The sequence below is a fragment of the Medicago truncatula genome, chromosome 1 (genome assembly GCF_003473485.1).
Source record: "Medicago truncatula cultivar Jemalong A17 chromosome 1, MtrunA17r5.0-ANR, whole genome shotgun sequence".
Lineage (NCBI taxonomy): Eukaryota > Viridiplantae > Streptophyta > Magnoliopsida > Fabales > Fabaceae > Medicago > Medicago truncatula.
Genome location: NC_053042.1, coordinates 27,887,401 through 27,911,438, shown reverse-complemented (window position 1 = coordinate 27,911,438; position 24,038 = coordinate 27,887,401). Strand labels below are relative to the sequence as shown.

Sequence of the window (24,038 nt, the reverse complement as noted above, 5' to 3'; positions counted from 1 at the left end):
TGCCTTTCTTAAATGTACTTTTTTTTTTTTACAAAATTAAATATACATTATTAGCTTAGGAAATTCTGCGGCATCCAATTATTTTCTTTATACTAACCGTATTTATAATAACGTAAAAAAAAAAAAAAAATCAGTATTTATAATATAAAATATGACATGGGCATTTTTGTCTAATAAAAATATTATAATTATTTTCACTTTTTACCATTTTTTTCTCCTCTCTTTCTCACATCTTTTCTTTGACCATTCTTTCTCCACTTTCTCACATGTTTGTTTTATATCAAATAATAGAACAAATGTATTCTATTTCTTTTGGTGGGACTTACTCAATAGAACAAATAATGATGTTTTATTTATATAATTATATATATATATATATATATATATATATATATATATATATATATATATATAAGAGCAAATGATAACAAGTGCTTTAAGCCATTTCAAAAAAAGAAAAAAAGTGCTTTAAGCGTACACCTTTTTAAATGAACTTAGTCACTCACACGTTCTTGAATACTTACATGCTTGCCATTGTTTAAACTTTAAATACTTGCCTAGTTGTTCTACTTTTTAGGTCCTATTTCTATATTTTTCTGAAAAGATCCAAGTGTATCTCCCAGTAAACGAAGGTTTCCAACACAAGAATGGGAAAATTTGAGTAATTTTTAGGTCAAAGAAAATAGAAAAGTTATGCACGAAGGCATGAGAAATCTAATTTAAATATATATATATATATATATAAAAAAAAAAAGAGAGAGCCAACTAACTATGCACGAAATCAATCAATAAATAAAAAAGAATACAAGGTTATATGCAAGATTATCACTTCTGCACTGAAGTTGTGGAAGTTAAAGTTATGGTACATTTGAATGTTCAACTCTCAACACATAAAGCTACAATACTCTTAGTAGAGTCAGGTTGAGAATAGAAATCGTATGAAGCGCGAGCGAGCTTCCAGCAATACGTTATGTACAAAAGAAGATTGTCCAACAACCAACCATATGAGAGAGTGCTCTTATGTGGTATTACTTTCAAGTTTCAAGAAACGACCAACAAATTACTTTCAATTTCAAATTAAAAGATTAAACGAACACTGCACAAACACCCCTTTTTCCAACAAGAAAGATATGGGGAGAATAAACAAAAATTAAAAAATCTTATCGTATTATAGTGTTACTAAAATTCAGTTGGTGTTCCGAAATTTGAAAACTGCGAATTAATCTCCCAGTTGTGTACTTGAAATACATCTCTGTGGCCTTGCATTTGTTCTTTTGTCAAGGAGCAGTAGCAAGCCCATACTGTCAGTTGGTAGCCCAAACATATACCTACAGCAGTCGCAAGCATTTCAGATGGACAATTTTGCTCACAAAAAAAATAGATGATAGACATTTTCTTGTCAAGCATTATCATTATTCGGCATAAACACAACAGTAAACATAACCCATGCTAAGCATGGTATCCTTAACACTCATTGTAACACACTCTATTCTATAGTTGGAAACTGGAATTCATGTACTGCATGATTTAGTGGGACTGATTTTAGAAAATAGTGAGGGTTGGTCCATTTGAATTTCAATCAATAGAAAAGTGTGTCGAAAGAGTTTTACAGAATGTGTTCTAAGCACTCCTCTAAAAAACATGATAGCATAATTAACAGACATCATCAAACTGAACTTCGGTAATAATTTTATAGGGTAGCTTCACAGGGCATCTGTTTTGTTTGAAACCAGGAAGCATAATTAACAGACAACTTCGCAGTGGAATTGCTATTTAAGTATTATGCCCATGGTATGAAACATATAATCGTATGGTTTTACGGTCTTGCCACCCCTTGGTGTGTTCGTGTATGGCTGGAATTGGGGGTGCAGCTGCGATCCCCACGATAAATCATGGGAGCAGTGGAATCGTGCGAATCTGCCAATTCTGTTATTGGGTTTCTCAGATATGTTTTCGTGGGTAGGGTCTGTGACCCGGTTCATTAAACACATCTTTTGGGATTTAAAACCCAAAATAACACTTTAAACACCTCATTAGCTGTGACTACAACAGTTTGTTTCATACCACCTAATCCTATATATTAGTGGATAACTGTCCAATTTTCTATGTGTACGAACTCCCTCTCTAACGTAGTTTACTGTTCTATTTTGGATATAGGAGAACATCGCTATTTGGGATATAGGAAAACATTAGTTTCCTCTTTCTAACACCGGTGACATTAAGTGTGTTAGTCACCGGCAACATTAAAGCTATGTTTGGATTGATGGAATGTGATGGAGTTGGATGTAATGGAATGGTAAATAATCGAGTTCCATTGTTTGGATTTGCAAAATGTGAGTGGAATGGAATGGAACACAATGGAATCATACCAGACCATTCCATTCCATCAAATTCTTCAATTTTTCTTTCCCCCCAATTTGGGGTGTATCCAACGGACTTAAACTTTATAATTAAATTATTCCTATTTTACCCCTATATTTATAACTTTACCCCTTCTTCTATGATACCTTCTTCAATACCTTCTTCTTCTTCTACACATTTATTATTATTATTTGATACCCTCAGAATTTAGAGGTCAATGAGTTGGATCCAAATTTGATTTATGATAGAACACTATGGCGTCATTTGATCCATGCAGCCAACCCCACTTTGTGGGATAAGGCTTGGTTGTTGTTGTTGTATTTGATACCCTCTTCTTCACCTTTCTTCTTATGATAAAAAGAAAAAAATTATTTGTGCATTGCTTCATTTATTCATCTCGTATCATACTCCTAGAACATTACTTCTTTGCCAGCAAAATAAACCCATCAATTCTTTGTATGTGTGCTGCTATTTTCTTGCTACTGCTATCGTCCTCCTGGAACATTCTTGGGTATTTCCGTTCCACTCCATTCCATTCCGTTTCATTCCGCTCCGCTCTGTTACGTTCCATCAATCCAAACGGAGCCTAAGTCTGTTAGTTTAGAAAGAACAACTAATCCTGTATATTAGTGGATAACTGTCCAATTTTCTATGTGTATGAACTCCCTCTCTAACGTAGTTTTCTACTCCCTTTTTCACCCTGCTTTGTTTTGGATGCAATAGAACAAAGTTCTCTTCTTCGCTACTGTTTGCACAGTGAGACTCAAGTGACTTGTGATTATGATTACATTTTGATGTTTTCGATTTGCTTATGGGCAGTTCTTTAGTTGTTTGTGGCATTTGTGACTTCTGTATGATTTATGTTTTGAATCTTATCCTAAATTTGAGTTTATATAGATTATAGAATTATGGGTGTGATTTGAAGTTTTTTTTTTACCCAATTATGTTGATTTATATGCATACATATGATTCTATATGCATGTGTATATATAAATTTGTGAAATTGGTAGGATCTTACAATCCGTGCTACAATCTCCCGATTCACGACCTTGTGACCCATCCTCAATACTGTGCAGGATCTCAACTAACTACTTTGGTTCCTAGTCTAAAAAACATGATAGCATAATTAACAGACATCATCAAACTGAACTTTGGTAATAATAGGGTATTTTATAGGGTAGTTTCACAGGGCATCTGTTTTGTTTTAAACCAGGAAGCATAATTAATAACAACATCACAGTGGAATTGCTATTTTCACAGACCTATGCTTTGATGGAACTGTATCAATATGGAATCAACAACTTTCAAAAACTACCAAAGAAGTTCCAAAAAAAAAAAAAGTACAGTAAGAGCTTTTCTTTCTAAACTAACAGACTTAATGTTGCCGATGACTAACAAACTTAATGTTGCCAGTGTTAGAAAGAGGAAACTAATGTTTTTTTTTGAAGAAGCTAAACTAGCCCACCGAAATTGGTACCGAGGAGAATCGAACCTAAGACCTTGAGGAGGAGCACACTACAAAGGACCCAAGCCAACACCTCCGGGCCAACCCAAGTGGGTTAAAGCGGAAACTAATGTATATAGAAGGGAGTATGAATTTGTGATAATGTTAGTACAGTGCATGTTGGGTGCTTTATTTTTTATTTTTATACCAACAATTAAGAAGTGTTTTCCCATACGCACTTTGAAAACCAAAGCTAGATGCTATGAAGTTTCAATGACAACTGGTGAACTTTCAAAGATAAAGACATGGTTGAATGTTTAATATTTTTTATTTTTTGTTATGCCTTATCTATGAAATAACTTATGAGCATAGGCCACTTGAATTCAAAAGAACTACCTTCTCAATAAAAGGACTTATGGGTAAAGTAGTTATGAGAATGATGTATTATTTCAACCTCACATCACTAGGCTACACAATTAGTAACAATCAGTGTTGTCAAATATCGGCCATGGCCAGTCTATAAAGGATGGCAGTGCCATGGCGGCTTAAAATGGCGGAATTTTAGCTTTCCGCCATCGATAACACATGTAACAATGACAAAATTACAAATAATTTATGTATGTTCTGAGTAGTCAGGAAAAATGTTAAGGTCACTTACTTGCTTTGGTGAGCTTTGTTTCTCCAAAAAACAATTGATGTGATCCACTAAACACAAAAAAAAGAGATGAAATGATGTGAGTGCCATTGCAAAATCTACCATGAAATGTATTTTTTTTTTTCCCATCAGGGACTGAATCAGTACAAAACTGCATGCATTGCCAGATCACACACACACACATACAGTAGATCAGAGTATTTTTTGTGATGGGGGAAGATCGGTATACAAAGGCAATGTCTGTAATAACCTAGATAATGTTTACAAAGGCAATGTCTATAATAATCTATAATAATTTCTTTTTCTTTTTTTAAATAACACTTGTTTTTTTCATTCATCCATTTCAAAATTTAGCTTCCAATTAAGGCATGTTTGAAAAATTGGAATAGATCACTAGAAAACTTTGTTTGCTGAAAGACTTCTGCAATAAATCATTAGTTGAAAAGAAAACAATGATGAAATGGCAGAAAAGTGTGCATTTCATTGATATTAATAATTTTGATTTATAAAATTACCTTAAAAATTGACAAGTACCGAGATCTTGCAGGCTTGCTCGTACTTATTTTTCTTTGCGGTGACATCTCTTTGCACAAATGCTGAGCTATTTCCTTCAGTAACACAACCTGTGCTTTATCTGTGCTCATTGAAATGATTGCCTGCCTCATTGATTCCCTATCAGCCTCAAGTGCCTGAAGCCTCATGTAAAGCTTCTTAATGTAGGGATCTTCGAAATCAGCATGATGATTCCCTGATTCCTTTGGACTGGTTGCATAATCATCGAAAACTCCACCTTTGGAACCTGTAAAGCCATTATCCGGTGCCCCAGAATGAACAGAGTCAATTGTATAAATTCTGTCACTCGTATCATCACCTTCTGATGCATTATCTACCTTCTTCAAATTTGAATTGTCCTCTGGTTGAGAGAAATAATCCTTCTTATACTTGTTATTGTTCTTGGGAGACTCCGTAGGGAACTCGGAACCTATTTCTTTACACATCCCACCGAACGTTGCTGAGTCAGAGGAAAATTTCCTCGCGTGGCTTGTCAAATTTGGAGATTGTCCAACAATTACTTTCTCCGAAACATTTTTTCCAATAAAATCACCATCCACCTGGCTGTAAGTGGGAGTTTTCTCCATTTGAGAAATCCTATTCTCCAAGCTCCTCAAACGGTCATCAGGAGTTTCCCCAAATGCATATTTCTCAATATCAGTGTCGTCATTATCAACATCCATGCCATTATACAAGACATTACATTTTAAGGGAGGGTATTCGTATGGAGGAATATCATCATATTGATCACCTTCGACCTCATCCTCGGTGTACCCAAAACTCATCATCCTGTGTTTATAAGCCTGAACTTCGCATGTAAGCGACTGAATTATCTGCTCTCTCTTGTACAACAAATCTTCCAAAGACATAAGTTCCTCCTGATCATGCGTCATTTTCTCCTCTGCAAAACGCTTAAACTGACGAGCTTCCATTTGAACTTCCGCCTTTTCCCTCTGCAACCTCAAAATCATCGACATTGCCTCATTCGCAGCTGTGGACGCAGAATTTCTCTCTTCCTCCAACTCCTCATTCAAATCCTGAATCGTTCTCTGCTGCATACTAACCATCTCACGTAAAACAACACATTCGTTCACAATATCAACCCGCGCAACGGACACAGGTAATTCACTATCCAATTTAAACTCATCATGCTTTCGCTTAACAGAACGCATCCATTTTTCAGAACATTGAGCCACCAAGGAACAACTACATCCACAATCACAACATTTCAACAAATCCCTCGGAGATGGAACTGTTTCCGAATCCATCGATCAAAACCCACTCAAAACCTTCCAACAATCCAAAAATTACAACCAATAGCTTCAATTTTCAACAAAATGACAAATCAGGTATCAAAAATCATCAAAATTCTTCAAAAATAAAAAATTTCTTCCAACCATCAACCATTCTCTTCCCCTACCTTCCTGCCACCCACCTTCTCCAGCAAATCAACAAATCACACAAAAAAAATCTAAAAACAAAAACAAAAAACACAAAATTGAAACCAAAAACAAAAAAAAAATTAACAAAATTACAATTCCAGCTACAATAAAACCTAAACCCCAATAATAAAAATCGATTCTTTTTAATTTCACCTAAAATTAACCTAATTTCACCAAATTTGACGAAAATTTCAACGAACAGAAACCGAAATGTAAAATTACTAACCTTGAAGGAGACGCCGTCGGAGAATCAACGGCAGCCGGCGGCGAAGGTCGCCGGAGCGGAAAACGGGAATCAATATTACAACAAAAAGTTCAGAAAATGAAAAAAAAATTACCAAATAAAAAAAAGGAAAAAGATAAAGAAAAAAAAAATAAGAAATTTCTAAGAATTGGACAAAACCCGAAAAGTGTGAAAATCACGTTTGCTTGAAAACAAAGAATGAATGAATGAATGAAGGAGCGGGAATGGTGTTTGGTGGGAACAATGGAAAAAAAATTGAAGGAAGAAAATAAAAGTGAGAAATTTTTATTATTTCAATTTTCAAAGCTTTAATTTGATTTTTAATTTTTTTTATTGGGAAGTGTTTTTTGGGATTTTGTTTTATCTTTTGTGTGATTTAGTTTCTTTTTTTGGTAGGTGATAAGTCACAAAAAGAATGAATGGTGAAAATTTGATGATTGAAGGAGTGATCTGGTTTCTAAAGAGAGAACTGATTTGTTGGAGTATTTAGATTAGATTTACAACTAATTTTTTACCTTCCTCAAAAAAAAAAAAAAAAAAATTTTACCTTTATTTTTTAGAATATGCTATTTTTTATTCTTTTACTAAAATTATCTTATTTTACAATTGAAGTGTGTGTGTTTTATTTCTTTTTTCATTAGGCTGAAAAAACAAAGCTCTTGAGTGAATTGAAAGTTTGAGTGTTGTTGGGTAGTATAAAATCTTACATTCACTTTGTTTTGATACTCATTTTGAAATAAAAGTAAATGGGTTATTATTGCTTTTGTACGTTCAATTTGTGAATTAAAGTTTATTCAAACTTTTTTTTCACTCACAAAAGTTTATTCAAAGTTAAGTTTGCAAACTTGAGTTTGAATCTAGTGTTTTGTTTGTTTTGGTTTTTTTCCCTCTCTTATTTACTCAAATAAAAATTATTTTGAGTTTTTGTCTTTTACCCTTTTTGTTTCATTTGTTAAGAATATTGGAGAATTTAAAATATCAATAGTAATTAATTATATTAAACTAAAAACAATTGTTTTTGAACACTAGTATATCTTTATTTCAAACCCTTTATATACATGAGTCTTCTTGTAGATCAACGTCTACTTTTTGTTTGATATTCCTTTCAAAATATAAGCAAAATTTACTTTTTAGGTTTATTCATTTAATGATGTATGTGGTTCATAATATGAACCACATACATCATTAAATGAATGAACCTAAAAAATGAATTTTATTTATATTTTGATACGGAGGGAGTATGAAACTTATGACACACATTTAAATATTTATTACACAACATTAAAAAGATAGAAAAGTTTTTTTGAGAGAAAAAAGATAGTAAAGTAGATTGGTATTGCTTTTATAGCCTATATTTTCTCTATTTTAAATTATATGTCATTTAAGAAATTTCACATATTAAAAAATACAATTAATATTGTATAGAAAATAACAATTATGAGTTATTTTATAAAAATATTCTTCTGTAACGGCATAGAAAACATAGATTAAAAGTATTGAGAACTCTTGACAAAAAAAAAAAAGAATTGAGATAAGATCTCGTGAGTATAGCTCAGTTGGTAAGACAATGCATTATTATATGCAGGGGCCGGAGTTCGAACTCTGGACACCCCAATTATTCAACTTATAAAGGGAATTCTAGCCACTAGGCTACCTGACAAAAAAAAAGTTGAGATAAGATAAAGTAATAAATAGTAAAGAATATAATAAACATTAATAATTTATTGATATTGTAAAATGACATATACTTTAAAACAAATAAAATTTATTAGAATATCATATAATTCACCAAAAAATATATTGGATTTGAGCTGAGCCAACCAAAAAGTCCTTTTCGAACAAAGTATGAAGTGTTGACCATTATGCTAAATTTGTGATTAGACAATATTATTATAAATAAATAACTAAAAGTATGAATTAAATATTGAATAAAACAATATTATTATAATGAAAATGTAAAATGATTAAATTTTTTTTAAGAATTTTTTTTTCTTTTGCATATATAACAATTATTAAAAATTGGATAAGATAGTTTTTGAAGAAAGTTGGGTAAAATATTTACTTTAGATTTTTTTAAATTTGTGTATACTTGGTGATACAAAGATTTAGAGTTATCCATTATAATAGAAGAAGGAATTAGTCAATATTTAGTAAAAAAAAAAAGGAATGAGTCAATATGTTTTTTTTGTTGTTAAAGGAATGAGTCAATATGTTTTTTTGTTGTTAAAGGAATTAGTCAATATGTTTTGGGATGTCGAATAAAGCTTCTAAAGAGAGAGTATTGTATTCTAGTTTATACTCTTTATGAAAGAGAGGGTTACTTTAGCTTGTTTTCTGTAAATTTTGACCAATCCGTTTTTAGTTATATGACATCAAATATTTATCTTGTGATGAAATATGGTATAAATAAAAAAATTATCATCTTAAGTCTCAATTTTTTAATTTAAGCTTTTATTATTTTTTTTTTTAGCAAATATAAAAACTTAAATCTAACATTTTTACTAAATAGGTCAGATCATGTGATTTTGGATTAGGTGTAATTAGGAGTGGGTATAATTAGACGCAGTTGAATCAAGATCCAATAATAAAAAAGTATCTAAAGTTTTTTTTTTAACAAGTCAAATTAATCCACTAAAATTATCATCAAAAGAATTGAATCTGACACCGTAAAAATTGCATAATCATGAATACACCCACAGAGAAAAAGAACTTCATGATCAGCTGGCTTTAAATAAATTAAAAAAACATAAAAGATAGTGTGCTCTTCATATTTTTATTGTTTTTTGGTACATTGTTTTTTCTTCCTTTTTATCACAATAATAATCAAGGGGCTTAAAGTTGGTGCATTCACGTCAAAGAAACGACGAGTTCTTTTCAAATGATTTATCATCAATTATTACTCCAATCTTCTGCATATCTTTTTATTAACATTTTCTGATACAATATATATTATCTTTTGACTAGTTGATACGATCTTTCTTGTAATTAAAAGGATTGCATCGTAGTTTATGTCTTAAACTCAAATTCTTTTCATTTAAATTTTATCAAATTGTTCAGTTGAATCCACGTTCTTGGAAAATACTTTGAGGTTATAAGATTTAATCTTTTTTGGAAGAAGGTAATAAGATTTAATATTCTACTCAATTTCCATGCTATCAAAGACAAATTGCTAAATTGAATAAACATACCTTATACACGTTCACAGTTATAATTAACATCATTTTTCAAAGAAAAACAAAATAATATCATTTTTTTTATCTCTATCCTTTTAACTGACCATAATTTTTTAGTGAGAGAAACTTCAAATTCTTTCTAAGTTCTCTTTCTCTTTCACTCATCGACGATAGATGATTTTATGTCAATTTTTGACCTAGAATCATCCCCTGCATTTTTTTCCCTTTTTTCATCTTTTTTCTTGGAATTGAGATCAAACAAAATAAGACTGATGTCTTCATCCGTCAAAAAACAAAAATGCAAAGGAAATATTGACAAAATTTTAGATGGAAGAGTGTAAAGTAGTTAGCACACCAATAAACCAAAAGGAGAATTTGAGTAAGGAAGATGGTATTGATAACGTTGATGTAGGATGTTACAAGAGCCTTATGGATGTTTACTGTATCTTACTGCAATAAGGTCAAACATTTTATTCGCCGTAAGTATCTTCTCTCGATTTATTAAAGGCACTGTTGATTATGGTATCAATTTTGAGAGCTATCAAAAGTTGAAGTTGTGTGGATTCTCTCATAGTGATTTGGTTGGATTCATTGATGACTTGAAGATTACTTCTGGATATTGTTTTAGCATAGGATCAAGATTTTTTTTTCATGGCCCACAAAGAAGCAGGAGACAATAGAACAGTCCACTGCGTGCAGAAGCTGAATCTATAACAGCAACAATAGTTGTAAATCAAGTTTTGTGGCTAAAGAAATTTTTATATGATCTACATGTCCAACAAAATCATAAGATAGAGGTTTTTATTGATAACCAGACATCAATTGCAATTTCAAAGGATCCAGTATGTCATGGGAAGACTAAACATTTTAACATCAAGCTTTACTTCTTACGAGAAATGCAGCAAAATGGAGAAGTGACTTTGGTTTATTGAAGGGTCTTTCTTAAAATTGTTTTGACACCGAAGTCAACATATGAAGCTTCAATATGAACGAAAGCTTCATCAATATTTAGTTTGAATTCAACCTTAGGTGGTGTGAACTCTCCAAAGTTATCGACAAAATATATTTTGTCTCAATCGAATCATAATCCACGTTTTCAACCATAACCATAAATAAACAACACATAACTATAAATAAACAACACAATATTGCAATAACATTTAATTCAAAATTAATTCATTCTAAAAAATAAAAGTGGGTGGGCAATTTGCAAGGGCTGCAACAGTTACTTGCCCTTAGGCTAGTGATAGTTAGGTACCGCTACATTACATGTTAGAAAAAAACGAAAATATGACAGCCAAATTAGCAAATGTAAATGGGTTAAAAGATGCATTATCTGTTTTTTGACGTCAAATGTATGGTGAAACCTTCTAGGATTGGTACTTCAATGATTTTGGAGAAGGATTGTGAAAAAAATAAATTGATTTGGGGTTTTTGATGGAAGAGGGAAAAAAGGTGATGATAGAATAGTGATGCAAGAGTAGGTTGTTGTAATCAGTAAGGTTCATGTGCAACGGCAGCCTACTGCAGCCTACTACCATTGCAAGGTTAACCGACAGCAGTTAAGTGTCGTTGCTCAGTAACCGACAACAACTAAATGCCGTTGGGGTTATATTAGTAATTTCCTGACCTTTTTATGCATTCTTTGATGTGGGTAAAACATATTTCCTTAAACAAACACAAACTGTTGCCGCATGAGTGTTGCGGGAGAGAGAGAGTTGTGAACCTTTACTGTTTGGTACTTTTGGTACGTTTAGTGTAGTTTATAGATATGTTGATGAATAAAATAAATTATTTAAATGAGTGAGAAAGTTAAATTAAGAGATAGATATAGTCAAAGTCACCAAATATACACAACCCAAAAGTAGATAATCCCAGCTCACTCAAATATGTGGCACACTCAGGTTGAGGTTGTCTACCTTTGAGTCGTCTATTTTTAGTTATTGAAATAAATGTGTTGTGAAATTATAGATGTTTTGGTTATAAAATTACACATATTTCATTTATTAAATTATGCTAATCTAGATTTAGTAACAAAATCATACAAAATTCTTATTTTTCAATATTTGAAAGAAATACTACCATCACTTTTCACAGTTAAAAATAAACTGAATTGACTACCAAAAAATATATAAATAAATAAATAAACTAAATGAAATACTTTTGTTTCAATTGCAATTCTACTTGCCATTTTTTTGATCATTGTAAAAAATACTTTATCAATGCAAATGCTCTTGAGAAGGTTATCACCAAAATTGACCGTGCAAAAAAACTCAAACAAGATTTTGTTCCTAAAAGAACTGTGGATCAAGTGCAAGGCGGCAACAATACTATGACAGTTGAAGATCCCTTTATTATATATATAATAAGATCTAGAGATGAAACATCTAGTGCATTTATTAGAGATCCTATAATCTTTGAGAATGAGCTTCTTCCTAGCACTTATGTGGGAACAACTCATGTGCAACCACTACAGATAGAAGATGATTTTACCATTGATTTGGCTGAGAAACAAGTAGAGGATCAACAGAGTGACAAATCTCCTGATTTACACATTGTTCGTCCTTGTAGTGACGTCGTCATTAATCCTTCCAGAAACGAGGTTTTACACCCAAATGTCGCTCATGACTTGGAGATCTTGCAACAACATTTTTGGAATGGAAAACATGCTACAAACATTGGGCCTCAACTTTACTCAGATGAGGAAGAGAGAGAGGTGGCTATCAATTATTTGAGGAACCTTTCTACTGTTTTTGAAGAACCCTTCATTGAGGTGGAGTCTAGAGCAACAAATAAGAAGGGTAAGCAGAAGGGTTTTCGGGTTCACACAATACTCGCACTAAGGTTAGGTTACCTGATTGACTCATCAACTTTCTTTGAGTTACTTTTCATGTTCATCTTCTTTTCCACTTTGTTTGTTTTACTTTTATTTTCTTGTTATCTGGATCTGGCGTTTGTCCCCCAGTTTTTTGTTGTTTAATCATTTGAGAAGGTTTTGGTATAGATTCCCATTCTCTTTATGTTCTTGTTTTTATTTTTTATTTTTATATAGGGTGTTGCAGTTGTTTCTCCCTCTGCACCCCATTTGCCTAAAAAAAAAAAGGTTTAAATTTGTATTTCATCCTTGCAATTAGGGATCGTTTAAAAATTGGTCATTGTAATCGCCAATCCTGGCAATTTACCCTTGCATTGTTTAATCATTTAAAATTTCGTCCCTCTCCCCACTTAATCACTGCCACATCACTAATTTGATGACGTGGCAATCACTGTCGCACATGAAATTCCAATTTTACCCTTGGGTTTCCAATTCTTTCTTCAATATTTTGTCCTCTTCTTAAGGGCAAAATTGGAATTTCACACGTGACAGTGATTAAGTTGGTCAAAGGATGAAATTTTAAATGATTAATGATTGCAAGGCTAGTTGGCAAGGATTAGTGAATACAAGGACCAATTTTTAAACGACCCCTAATTGCAAGGATGAAATACATATTTAAGCCAAAAAAAAAAAATACCACTGAAGCATTTTATTTAGAAACTTAGCTATTGAATAGTATCCGTGATATATTAAGATTTTTGTAAGAGATGGATTATTATTTCCATATATAGAATTTCATTGACTATTATAATTTTTTTTGTGAGAGAGACTAATTATAATTTAACTAGAGAATACATATTTTTTTTTAAATTACAATTTTTTATTTGGGGTCAATTTTTAAAATTAGCGCAGAGTTTTAATTTGATTAGAATATGTAAATTTTGATGTATTAGAATATGTCAATGAGATATATAAAAAATAACGTATTATGAACTTTTTAAAAACGAGTTAATTTTGAGGCATCATGTTGACATATCAAATAACATCTAATTAATATCAAATTTTATAGACATCATTTTTGTTATAATATCTTGCAATAATCAATTTTGTAATACGATTATGCGGTAAAAAATTATCAAAGGTATCATATTATTACTTTCGACACCATAATGTCAATTGATCTTGCCCCTAGAATTATATATAACATAATTTCTGCTAAACAATTGTTTTTCCTGTTAAAATTTAATGATTTAATTATATAAAATATGATGATTTTAATGACTTAAAGTTGTCCTTAAAAAAAAAAGACTTAAAGTTGTAACATAACTGTGTTTTAGAAACTTACAAAATTCATTGATACAAGAAAACTTACAAAATTCTCATAAAAGAAAAAAAAAAATGAAACTTACAAACATTAATACAATTATAACACTAAAACATTAAATACAAGAAACGTTGGTTGTTTGAAACTATAAATATAGCTTTTCCATTGAGTAGTCATCACTGAAGTATTGAGATAATATTTAACAAAATAACTCTATATTATAAGACATGGCTGCATCGCACACTGTTTGCATCATGTTGGTATTTATAGCTAGTTTTGTTTTGTTAGTCCAAACTGGACTTTCTGATGATGTTACCGATCCACCAATTGGATCCCCTACTGAATATATTTATGCAGAAGAGCCATTGTCTTCGTATCAGATTTATTTGAATAATTGTGCGAACCAGCTATATCCAATTTGTGGTGAGGAGATATTTTCTAATGTATTTTTTGGTAACCAAACTTTTAGCAATATATGTTGTTTAAATCTTGTGAAAGATTTGGGAAAAAGCTGCCATGATGATCTGGTTAAATATATTCTGTCAACTCCAAAATTCCAGAAGAACAAAGTTTCAATTTGGGAAAGGAGTGAGCAAGTTTGGAATGATTGTGCATCTAGGGCACAAGATAATACTCCAGTAGAAGTAGAAGCTGAACCTCCAGTTGAAGCTGAACCTCCAGTAGAAATAGAAGCTGAAGCTCCATATAATGTTTAAATTAATGTAACATTAGGAGATCATATTTATCTTTGATGCTTAATAATTTATTTATTGGGACAGAATTAATTGACAGATTTTGCATCAAATCTTGTCCCTTCATTTACTTGATCCGATGGCTTTCAATAATTAGTAAGTAATATGTTAACTAAAGCATAGGTTTTTGTTAAAGAGGTATGATATTCATACGATTTTCCCTTCTAAAATTTTGACCTAGAAATTTTATATTAGAATTTTCAACCTTATTTTAAAATATAATCGAGTACCTTATCTGGCTGAAAATGGATTTTCGATTTGTACCTTATCTGGGAAAACCGATTATAAACCGAAAATCCCTTTTCAGCCAGATAAGATACTCGATTATATTTTAAAATAAGGTTGAAAATTCTAATATAAAATTTCTAAGTCAAAATTTTAGAAAGAAAAATCGTATGAATATCATACCTCTTTAACAAAAACATATGCTTTAGTTAACATATTACTTACTAATTATCTGCATTCCAAAGATGGCACTTCCCAACATTTATTACATAAAGAACACATGTTCAAGACTTTATTCTAAAATAATTACAGGTCTCTCGTATTAGACTCCTCCTAGTTCTAAAGTTAATCATACGTAGGACATACCAAAACACTTAACTAATTATCCCGAACCCATGTAACACTATAAACCAAAACAAAAGAGAAGTAACAATTCCTCACTCTCCAACAAAATATGACGGGTTCCAGCTAGTAAAAAGGAAATTGAGAAGCAAAATTGAAAATATTCGCGCAGAGGCACAATATAAAGAACTCAAGACACATACATGCATCATATTATCAAGGCGAAGATCATGAAAGAAAAAAAATAAAAAACAAAAACCCTTCACTACCCATATGTTCATAAAACCCTAATCTCTATAACATCAAAACTAACAACAACTACAAAGGTTAAACCTTTTTTCAGAATTATACAATCATTATCAGAGAAAGCTAGTCCCACCCTTACCTTAGTATAGATGATCGACGGTCTCTCTCCCTCTTGGTTCTCCTCTTCTCTCGTTTTCTCCCTTTTTCTCCAAAAAGCAGTTTCACGTAAAAACTTTTCTAAACCTAGTTTCCTCCTTGTATCTCTCCCCAATCCACTTTATCTTATTTCCTCTATTTCCACTAAACTCTTCTAAATTCCCAAACAGCCCCACATCTCAATATTTATTTTATTTTCAAATCTTATCCTAGTAATTAATAAAATAAGTCTTTAAATAAAATATCAACACATCACATAATCGTATAAAATCACATAAATCATCAAAGTGGACTCGAAACTCTATAAAATAATTAAAGAGGGCGTTACACTTCCTTGCTCAAGCACAACTGCTCAAGACTCCCTGCTCTAGGACACAACCTAAAGACTTCATGCTCTAGGAAAACTCGTAAAGACTTCCTTGCTCAAGGACAACTCCAAGAGACTTTCCTTTGCTCAATCACAACTGATTTAGACTTCCTAGGTTCTCAAGGTTTCACCAAGAGACTTGTATGCTTTGGCACACAGGCGAGAGACTTTCTAAATGTTTACAAAAGTAAACAAGTAAATTTGTTTTTACACTGAATTTAACAATGGTAGTGTAAATTGAACAAATGAACACACTCTTTAGGATTTCTAAGGTATAAACTTGAATACAAAAATCCTATGTGTTTTCGCGCTAATTGATTTGACAAAATAATGACACAGTAAAATAGCAGAGAGTTGTTAGTTCTTCTTCAGGTCTTCAACTCCGTATATAGGTAGGGATTTGAGAGACGTTGGAGAAGAGTGTCAGTGCAATTAGAGTCGTTGAGAAGCTTCAATTAAGAAATTGGCCCTTTGCATGCTACGTATAATTATGTTGAAAAGTCCTTTGAATTTCCTTTGTTGAAAGTAGAATTATCTGTTGCATCCCTTTTGTTCTTGAGGTCCTTTGTCTTTTTCGACACGTAGACATAAGAAGACAAAATAACTGCTCTATCAGATACTATGATAGATATGGTTCACATAAGAAGGAAAAACCTATATGGATTCTGGGTCCCTCATGATTTTCTCAATTCAGAAGTGCCATCCAAGTGAGGCAGTCAACTTCACAGAATCTGTTGAGGTTACTCTCTAGCTTTTATGAGGCATTCTTTTTCTAAGGACGTTGACTTATCATTGACCTTTATTCAGATATACTACCATAGTCTTCTAAGCTTCTCTTGGTCCTTCTGATGCTCTTCATATGTTCATTCTTTAATGATAGATTCATTCTTTGATTTTGCACACTTGAACATATGTTAGTATTCTAAAAGATCTTCAGTACGTTGTTATCATCAAAACCCTAGAGGAATTGTATACCACTCTTGTTCCAACAAGTACGAGTTTTGGTTGATGAGTTGAAAATTGTCTTACCCATCATCACATTTTGCCGCACCTTGTCTCTTCTGGCCTTAGATTTATTCATCCTCTTTCTATTTTCACCTTTTGATCCGACTGTGAAATTGCAAGCTACGATTCTGAGAATTTTTTTGACAAATAGTGCGCAGGTAAACAATAATGATCATGATATGAACAGTGTCAACAAGGTGAACAGTGCACGCGGTATGAACATTGCTTGTGATGAACAATGTTTGGTGGATATCAAATACTAGAAAAACTAAAACAACCATAATGATGGAGGCTAGGGTTTATGCGAAAGCCATGCCCCCAAAATCAAGGCTCTAATGTCAAGTAGAAATTAATCTATGAGTGAGTATATTTTATTTCAATGAGAATGATGTTCCTTTTACATGAGAGAATACAACTAGCCAACTCCTTAATTTAATGAGTGACATAATGAAAAATAAACGACCATTAAAATAGAATAATCTATACTGTAATAAAGAAAACAACAATTTTAAGCTCTTTTGGGCTGATTTTTTTATATTTCCAAAAATGTCCTCAATTTTCAATACAAATAACACATGTAACAAATATATAAGATTAAATTTAAATATTAAAAAAATGTAACAAACGATATGAATATATATATCTGTTTTTTTTTTCTTTATCATTTAGAAAGTGTAACAAACTAAATGAGTATATTTATACTTACGTTTTCATTATCCCAATTATACCCTTAAAAAATTTCTATAATAAAGATTGTTGTTGGTGTCATTAAAAAAATAATTTTGATTATATTTTTTTGTTATATTGTTGGTGTCACTGAAATAGATAATCATGATTAGTTCGCTTTGTTATAACTTTTTTTTTAAGGAACTTTGCTTTGTTATAACTTGAATGCAACATTGTTTTACTTTTAATAAAAATCAAAATTTCATAAAAAGACACCATTCATAATTTTCAAAAGTTAGCGCAATAAAATAAGCGGAAAGACAGGCACATGAGTACCATCTTTTCGCTAGTAATAATAAAAGGAAGGGTTAATGGTGCTTTACCCCTTGTAATATAGGTCATTTTTTGTTTTCCCCTGTAAAATATTTTTTTTGATTTACCCCCTGTAAAATATATTTTTTTTGAATACCCCCCTAATAGGTCATAAAAAACGACTTTATTTTTTTTTTTGCAGAATTTTTTCGTTTTTTTATGACCTATTAGGGGGTATTCCAAAAAAAAATATTTTATAGGGGGGTAAATAAAAAAAAATATTTTACAGGGAGGAAAACAAAAAATGACCTATATTACAGGGGGTTAAAGAACCATTAACCCTAAAAGGAAATAATATATATTGCACTAAGGTTAGAGAGTTAAAGCTTAGGAGATATAAATAGTGTCGAAACAAGGTGGAAACGTAGGAGGCTCGTAGATCAAGTTGTTGATGCAACATCTTGTCAAACTCACCTTTGTATATAGGGTTAATGATGTTTTACTCCCTGTAATATAGGTTATTTTGGTTTTTCTCCTGTAAAATATTTTTTTGATTTATCTCCGTGTAATTTTTTTTTTTGGAAATACCCCCCTAATAGGTCATAAAAAAACGACTTTATTTTTTTTTTTTGCAGAATTTTTTCGTTTTTTTTTTACCTATAATTAGGGGGTATTCCAAAAAAATAATATTTTACAGGGTTAAATCAAAAAAAATATTTTATAGGAGGGAAAATAAAAAATGACATATATTACAGGGGGTAAAGCACCATTAACCCTTTTATATATAATGTAGGTTAGTGAACTATGTGTAATTAAATCTCGGATTAAGTGTAATTAGCGAGGAATTTAATGTAAAACAAGATGCTTATTTTAAGGTACGGAATAACAAGATGCTTCTTTTATGATACAGAGTAGCAGGTTAAAATATTATTACTATAAATTTTAAAAATAGCCCCACGTCACAATTTTCTCTAGGCCTAAATAAACGTTAGACATATAATTGATATAAATTATTCTTTTAGGTTTAAAAAAGGGCAAATTCTATGGTACATCCACTATATTTGAGTGTACCGGTACACTCATTATTTAAATTCATAGTTAAATGAGTTGTTTTTTGAAGAAAAATATTATTTTTTTATCATTTATAATTATAATAACTAAATCTTATTCATCAAAAGTGTCAACGAAATAATTTTTTATTTTTTTAAATTTTTATCACTCGTAATTGAGAACATTCATTATTTTTTACGATAATATGTAAAAAGAGTTACTATGATTCTTATAAACAATTAAATGATGTTTTTTATTATGAAATGTTGTTCTATAAAATATAAATATTGACAAATAGCTATTTACTACATAAAAAATTATCATTCATTTATAAAATTAAGAAGCAGGAGTACCGGAACACCTCATTTTGTTAGTGTACCGTAGAAGTTCCCAGTAAATAGACATAGATCCTAATTAATAATGTTTATTGTTTCTCTTCAACATGCATGGTTCTGGAATTCTTATACAATTATATACATACAAGAGTGCGTAGATGATATAACATGGGTTGTTTTCAGCTTAACTAAGGTTTCAAGTTCGAATTCAGCCTTGGACATGTATCATCGTAAAATCTCTTAGAGAGAGTTTGTCGTCCATTTTGATTCTATAAGATTTAATGGATTAGTGTTTGCAATTTACGAAAAAAATATATAATAACATAACTTTTGCTTTTAAAATTTCATGATTTGTTTATATAATATATAACTGTTTAAATGAATTAAAGTTGTAACATGCATACTGTGTTTTAGAAACTTACAAGATTCTCATAAAAGAAAAAAAGAAACTTACAAAGATTAATATTTTTTATTTTCGTTAGTGTTTTCAGTAACGAGTGTTTGTTGTATGAAACTATAAATATAGGTTTTCCCTTGAGCAGTCATCACCAAAGCATTTAGATAATATTTCTCACAAAAATATCTCTATAAGACATGGCTGCGTCCCACACTGTTTGCATCATGTTGGTATTTATAGCTAGTTTTGCTTTGTTAGTCCAAACAGGACTTTCTGATGATGTTACTGATCCACCAATTGGATCTCCTATTGAATTTGATTATACAGAAAAGCCATTAACTTCATATCAGAAGTATTTGACTAATTGTGCTAACCAGCTATATCCAATTTGTGGTGAGGAGATATTTTCTACTGTATTTTTTGGTAATACAACTTATAGCAATATATGTTGTTTAAATCTTGTGAAAGATTTGGGAAAAAGTTGCCATGATGACCTTGTTAAATATATTCTGTTATCTCCAAAATTCAAGAAAAACATAATTTCAATTTGGGAAAGGAGTGAGCAAGTTTGGAATGATTGTGCATCTAGGGCACAAGATAATATTCCAGTAGAAGTAGAAGCTGAACCTCCATATAATGTTTAAATTAATGTAACATATCTTTGATGATTAATTGACAGCAAAGTGTCAAAATAGATTTTATCATCAAATCCTGTCCCTTCATTTTACTTAATCCGATGGCTTTCAATAATTCAATAAAATGTTCATGTAATCTTTCTTTTATTTTAGGTCTTGGGATCTTATTATCTATCTATGCTTAGATCTTTTCTTTCATCCTTATCTCTTCACTTTAATTTTTCAATTTCTCTTCCTCACTCACCAAAAACTAATGGGTTGAAGTTATGTGGCCGTACATGATCAAATTCCTGCTTCATACAAAGAATGCCGCTACATTTTAATTTTGGCTACGTTTGTAACTTCAAAAAAAAAAATCATTTCGTTTACAAAGTTTCTTCAGGGGGTGGTGTATGATTATAATTATGCACTTTATATCTGCTACCCTCATTCGTAAATCTTGCTGCCCACAAGATTTGGATGAACCTCGATGAAAGTGTAATTATATTAGTTTATTATTCAAGTGTTTTTAACTTTCAAGTGTTTATTCTACTTTATATTTATTTAACTTCTTTTTTTTTTGTATTTTAGAGTCACGAGTGTGTACTCCAATGAATCGGTCATGGGAAGAAGATAGGTGCAATTACGCACCCACCTGAGCATTTGAATTGGTTATGGAATCCAGTTATGGCTTCTGGTTTTGCCCCATTGCTTACGACAGGGCTCACAATCTGGTTCATGTCATGCCTACCACTTTGTCAGAGGGGTGGCATAAGGAGACTAGCAAATTCCATATGCCTATTGGTGTGATGACCATCTCGTTGGATGATGTGTCATGTCTTCCACATATCCCAATGGAAGGGGAAGTGTTGACTCACATAGAAAAGATCTCCCAAGACCAAGGTGTTGAGCACATGACATAGTTACTTGGTGTTGTTGAGCATTATATGATTAAGGAGTGCGCGAAACTGTTTGGTGCACATATAAGTTTTCCATGATTGATGCTCGTATTTGAGGAGCACCTCACCAAGGCAACTAACTTGGAACTATAGTTAGGATGCAGGAGGAGAAAAATAAATATAAGGCATGGGAGTAATATTCTCCGACAAGAGCAACACCAGAGCCTTACAGATTGATCCTTGGCCGTCTAGATGTGGACGATGTCATACTCAGCCCATATGACGATCATTGGGAGACGCAACTCTTCGAGGAGATATGCTGGTACTCTGGTTAGATCATATGCAACCGAGGGAAGATGTACCACTACTTGCTAGATTGGGTGAAGAGGCATTACAAGCGTGTGCAGGACATTCTCAAACATCCACTAGTTGTGCATGCTCTTGGTGTAGTCCACGTAGTTCAGGCCTTCCTGGATTTTTTTTGTACATCATACATGAGGTTGACCTGGGTCTGCATGTGGAGTCACCATGGCAACGCATTCCATGATACGTGGTCTTGTCCTATCGGGTATCTCACTAAAAAATAATGTTACCTATCGAGGGAGATCCCCCTTTTCCAGGGAATGTGGAGATAATCCTGATGATTCATTGATGATCATCATGAATTGCATAAACTTGGTGGATATGGGTTGCATGATGGCGAGACATTTGATGTCCTGCATGATGTTCTCTTAAGTATTAGGACTGAGATGCTCCTAACCACTACATATACGATGGCTAAAAGGAGGAGGCAGGCTAGAGCACTGTGACTAAGACAATAGTTTTTCATTTAATTGTTTTTAGTTTGGTTATAAATGATGAATATGTTTTTTATTTGGTCGAATTTCAATGATTCTTGTTCGGTGTGATCTAGAATTTGTTGTTCTCGTGGTCAGTAATATTTCATTTTTTACGGTCGTACATTTGAATTTTTATTTTTATATGGGGTCACATGTCGTTTATATTCGATAAAAGGGGATCGAAAGTAACTGTGATTTATTTATAAAGTTGAAATTAACATGTAATGGTTATAAATGTAATTTTTCTCTGGAGTTTTTTTTAAAAAAAATTAACTACAAAAGTACCAGAAACACCACTAGGCTGTATACGTTAATGAGAGCATTAACCCATACTAGGATATAGCATTTTCAAAATACCATCACTAGAATTTTAGGAGAGATGGAGAATGTTTTGTCGTTTAACTCCTTAAGTTGTGTTCTGCAGCCACCTGGGCATTGTCACAAGCATTGGCAGAACTTTTGTACAGACTGTTGGGTCGCCGGAACGTGTAAGGGGTGTGATGTCGGAATTTTTATGGGTTCCAGTGTCGTTCGGAAAATTGTTGTTCCTGGAAAAATCTATTGTTGGTTGTCTTCCCCCCAATATTTTTCTGCAAAGTTTCAAACAAAAACTTGTTATTGCTGGTTTTGATGGAGTCACAGTGATTCCTATTGGTGGTGATATGTTGCTGCATGGATTTGAGTCTATGGAGGTCCTTATGGAGTCACTTTTGAAGAAAAAGAGCTGGTGGTCTCAATGGTTCAAGGGTTTTACTCCTTGGATGTCAATATTAGTCTATCAAGGGTGTGAGCTATGGCTAAGAGTCAAGGGTTTCCGATACATGTGTGGTATGAATATAAGTTTGCCATATCACGTTTTGGTAAGGTGGTGGACAGTGGCGGATCTTTTGAAATGTTTTCTTGGGGTGCCAGAATTGTAGGAAATATATATTAAATTATGTGAAGGAAATATAATAAGGGAGCTTCTATGGTGCAGTCAGGAAATTGACCTTTTTAAAAAAGTTAATTTTGATTTTAATGTTTGATTCATTTTTAAATTGTTGATTACTGATTAATGATCAATAGTATATTCATCTAGTAATGCTTGCAACATCTTGGACTTACAGGTACTATTTTATCGTTGAAATCTTTAACATGCAAATAGAGTTGATGATATTATGTGATAGTCTTAAGTGTTACACTTTGTAGGGTGTTATGCTTAGAACAAGGTATGATAAAATTATATTAAGTGTAGTCTTGTTAACCTGATGAATTGATAATACTATGAGGGCTGAACTTTTGATGTCATTCTACAAATAGTGGGGTGTTACTCGTTATATTTTTTATGTTGTAGTGTTAACTTCACCAAAAAAATCATTCTTATGACTTCACCATAAAATTTTCCAATATTATTAATAATTGTTTACTGGTCCAGTGATTTATTTTGCTTGATTGTAGAGTAGGGGGATGTGGGTTCGAATCCGCATAAGAGCTTTTTTTTTTTTTTTTAACAAAATAGTAAAAATATAACAGAAATATAAAGAAAGAGGATGGAATGGGTCGAACAGATTTGGGGGTACCATGGCTCCTGCAGGTCCTTATGAAGATCCGCCACTGGTGGTGGAAGTCTCAACATTAACAAAAGGCTTGGAATCTTTAGAAGTTGGTAAGGGGGTGGAAGTCTCAACTGTCTATCAAGGGTGAAGGCTTTTTCCTTTTGATAATAAATAAGTCACTTTCATTCATTTTTGCTATAATGACGTATAATTTGAAATGGAGTGAGTATCACATATTTTAAAAATATGTGCATTTATATTATGTATTTACTACAAAATTATAATACC

The 24,038-nt window shown here is 31.9% G+C and overlaps 2 protein-coding genes across 3 annotated transcripts; one reads left to right on the top strand and one right to left on the bottom strand.

The window, feature by feature from the left end:
* Positions 1-766: 766 nt before the first annotated feature.
* LOC25483609 (myosin-binding protein 7) lies at positions 767-7,026 on the bottom strand. 2 transcript variants are annotated; one of them, XM_039826936.1, is made up of 5 exons: positions 6,681-7,026; positions 6,433-6,483; positions 4,976-6,332; positions 4,464-4,510; positions 767-1,328 (listed from the first exon to the last, which is right to left on the bottom strand). In XM_039826936.1, exons 3-5 carry the CDS (start codon positions 6,278-6,280, stop codon positions 1,220-1,222), a joined length of 1,461 nt encoding a protein of 486 aa, XP_039682870.1. In that variant the 5' UTR covers positions 6,281-6,332; positions 6,433-6,483; positions 6,681-7,026; the 3' UTR covers positions 767-1,219. The 2 variants fall into 2 exon arrangements, with proteins under 2 accessions (XP_039682870.1, XP_013467758.1); XM_013612304.3 differs by having other exon boundaries at positions 4,976-6,483.
* A 13,034-nt stretch (positions 7,027-20,060) lies between these two features.
* LOC25483607 (protein DOWN-REGULATED IN DIF1 11) lies at positions 20,061-20,507 on the top strand. Its single transcript, XM_013612302.1, has one exon. The coding sequence runs from the start codon at positions 20,061-20,063 to the stop codon at positions 20,505-20,507; it is 447 nt and encodes a 148-aa protein (XP_013467756.1).
* The last annotated feature ends 3,531 nt before the right edge of the window (positions 20,508-24,038 follow it).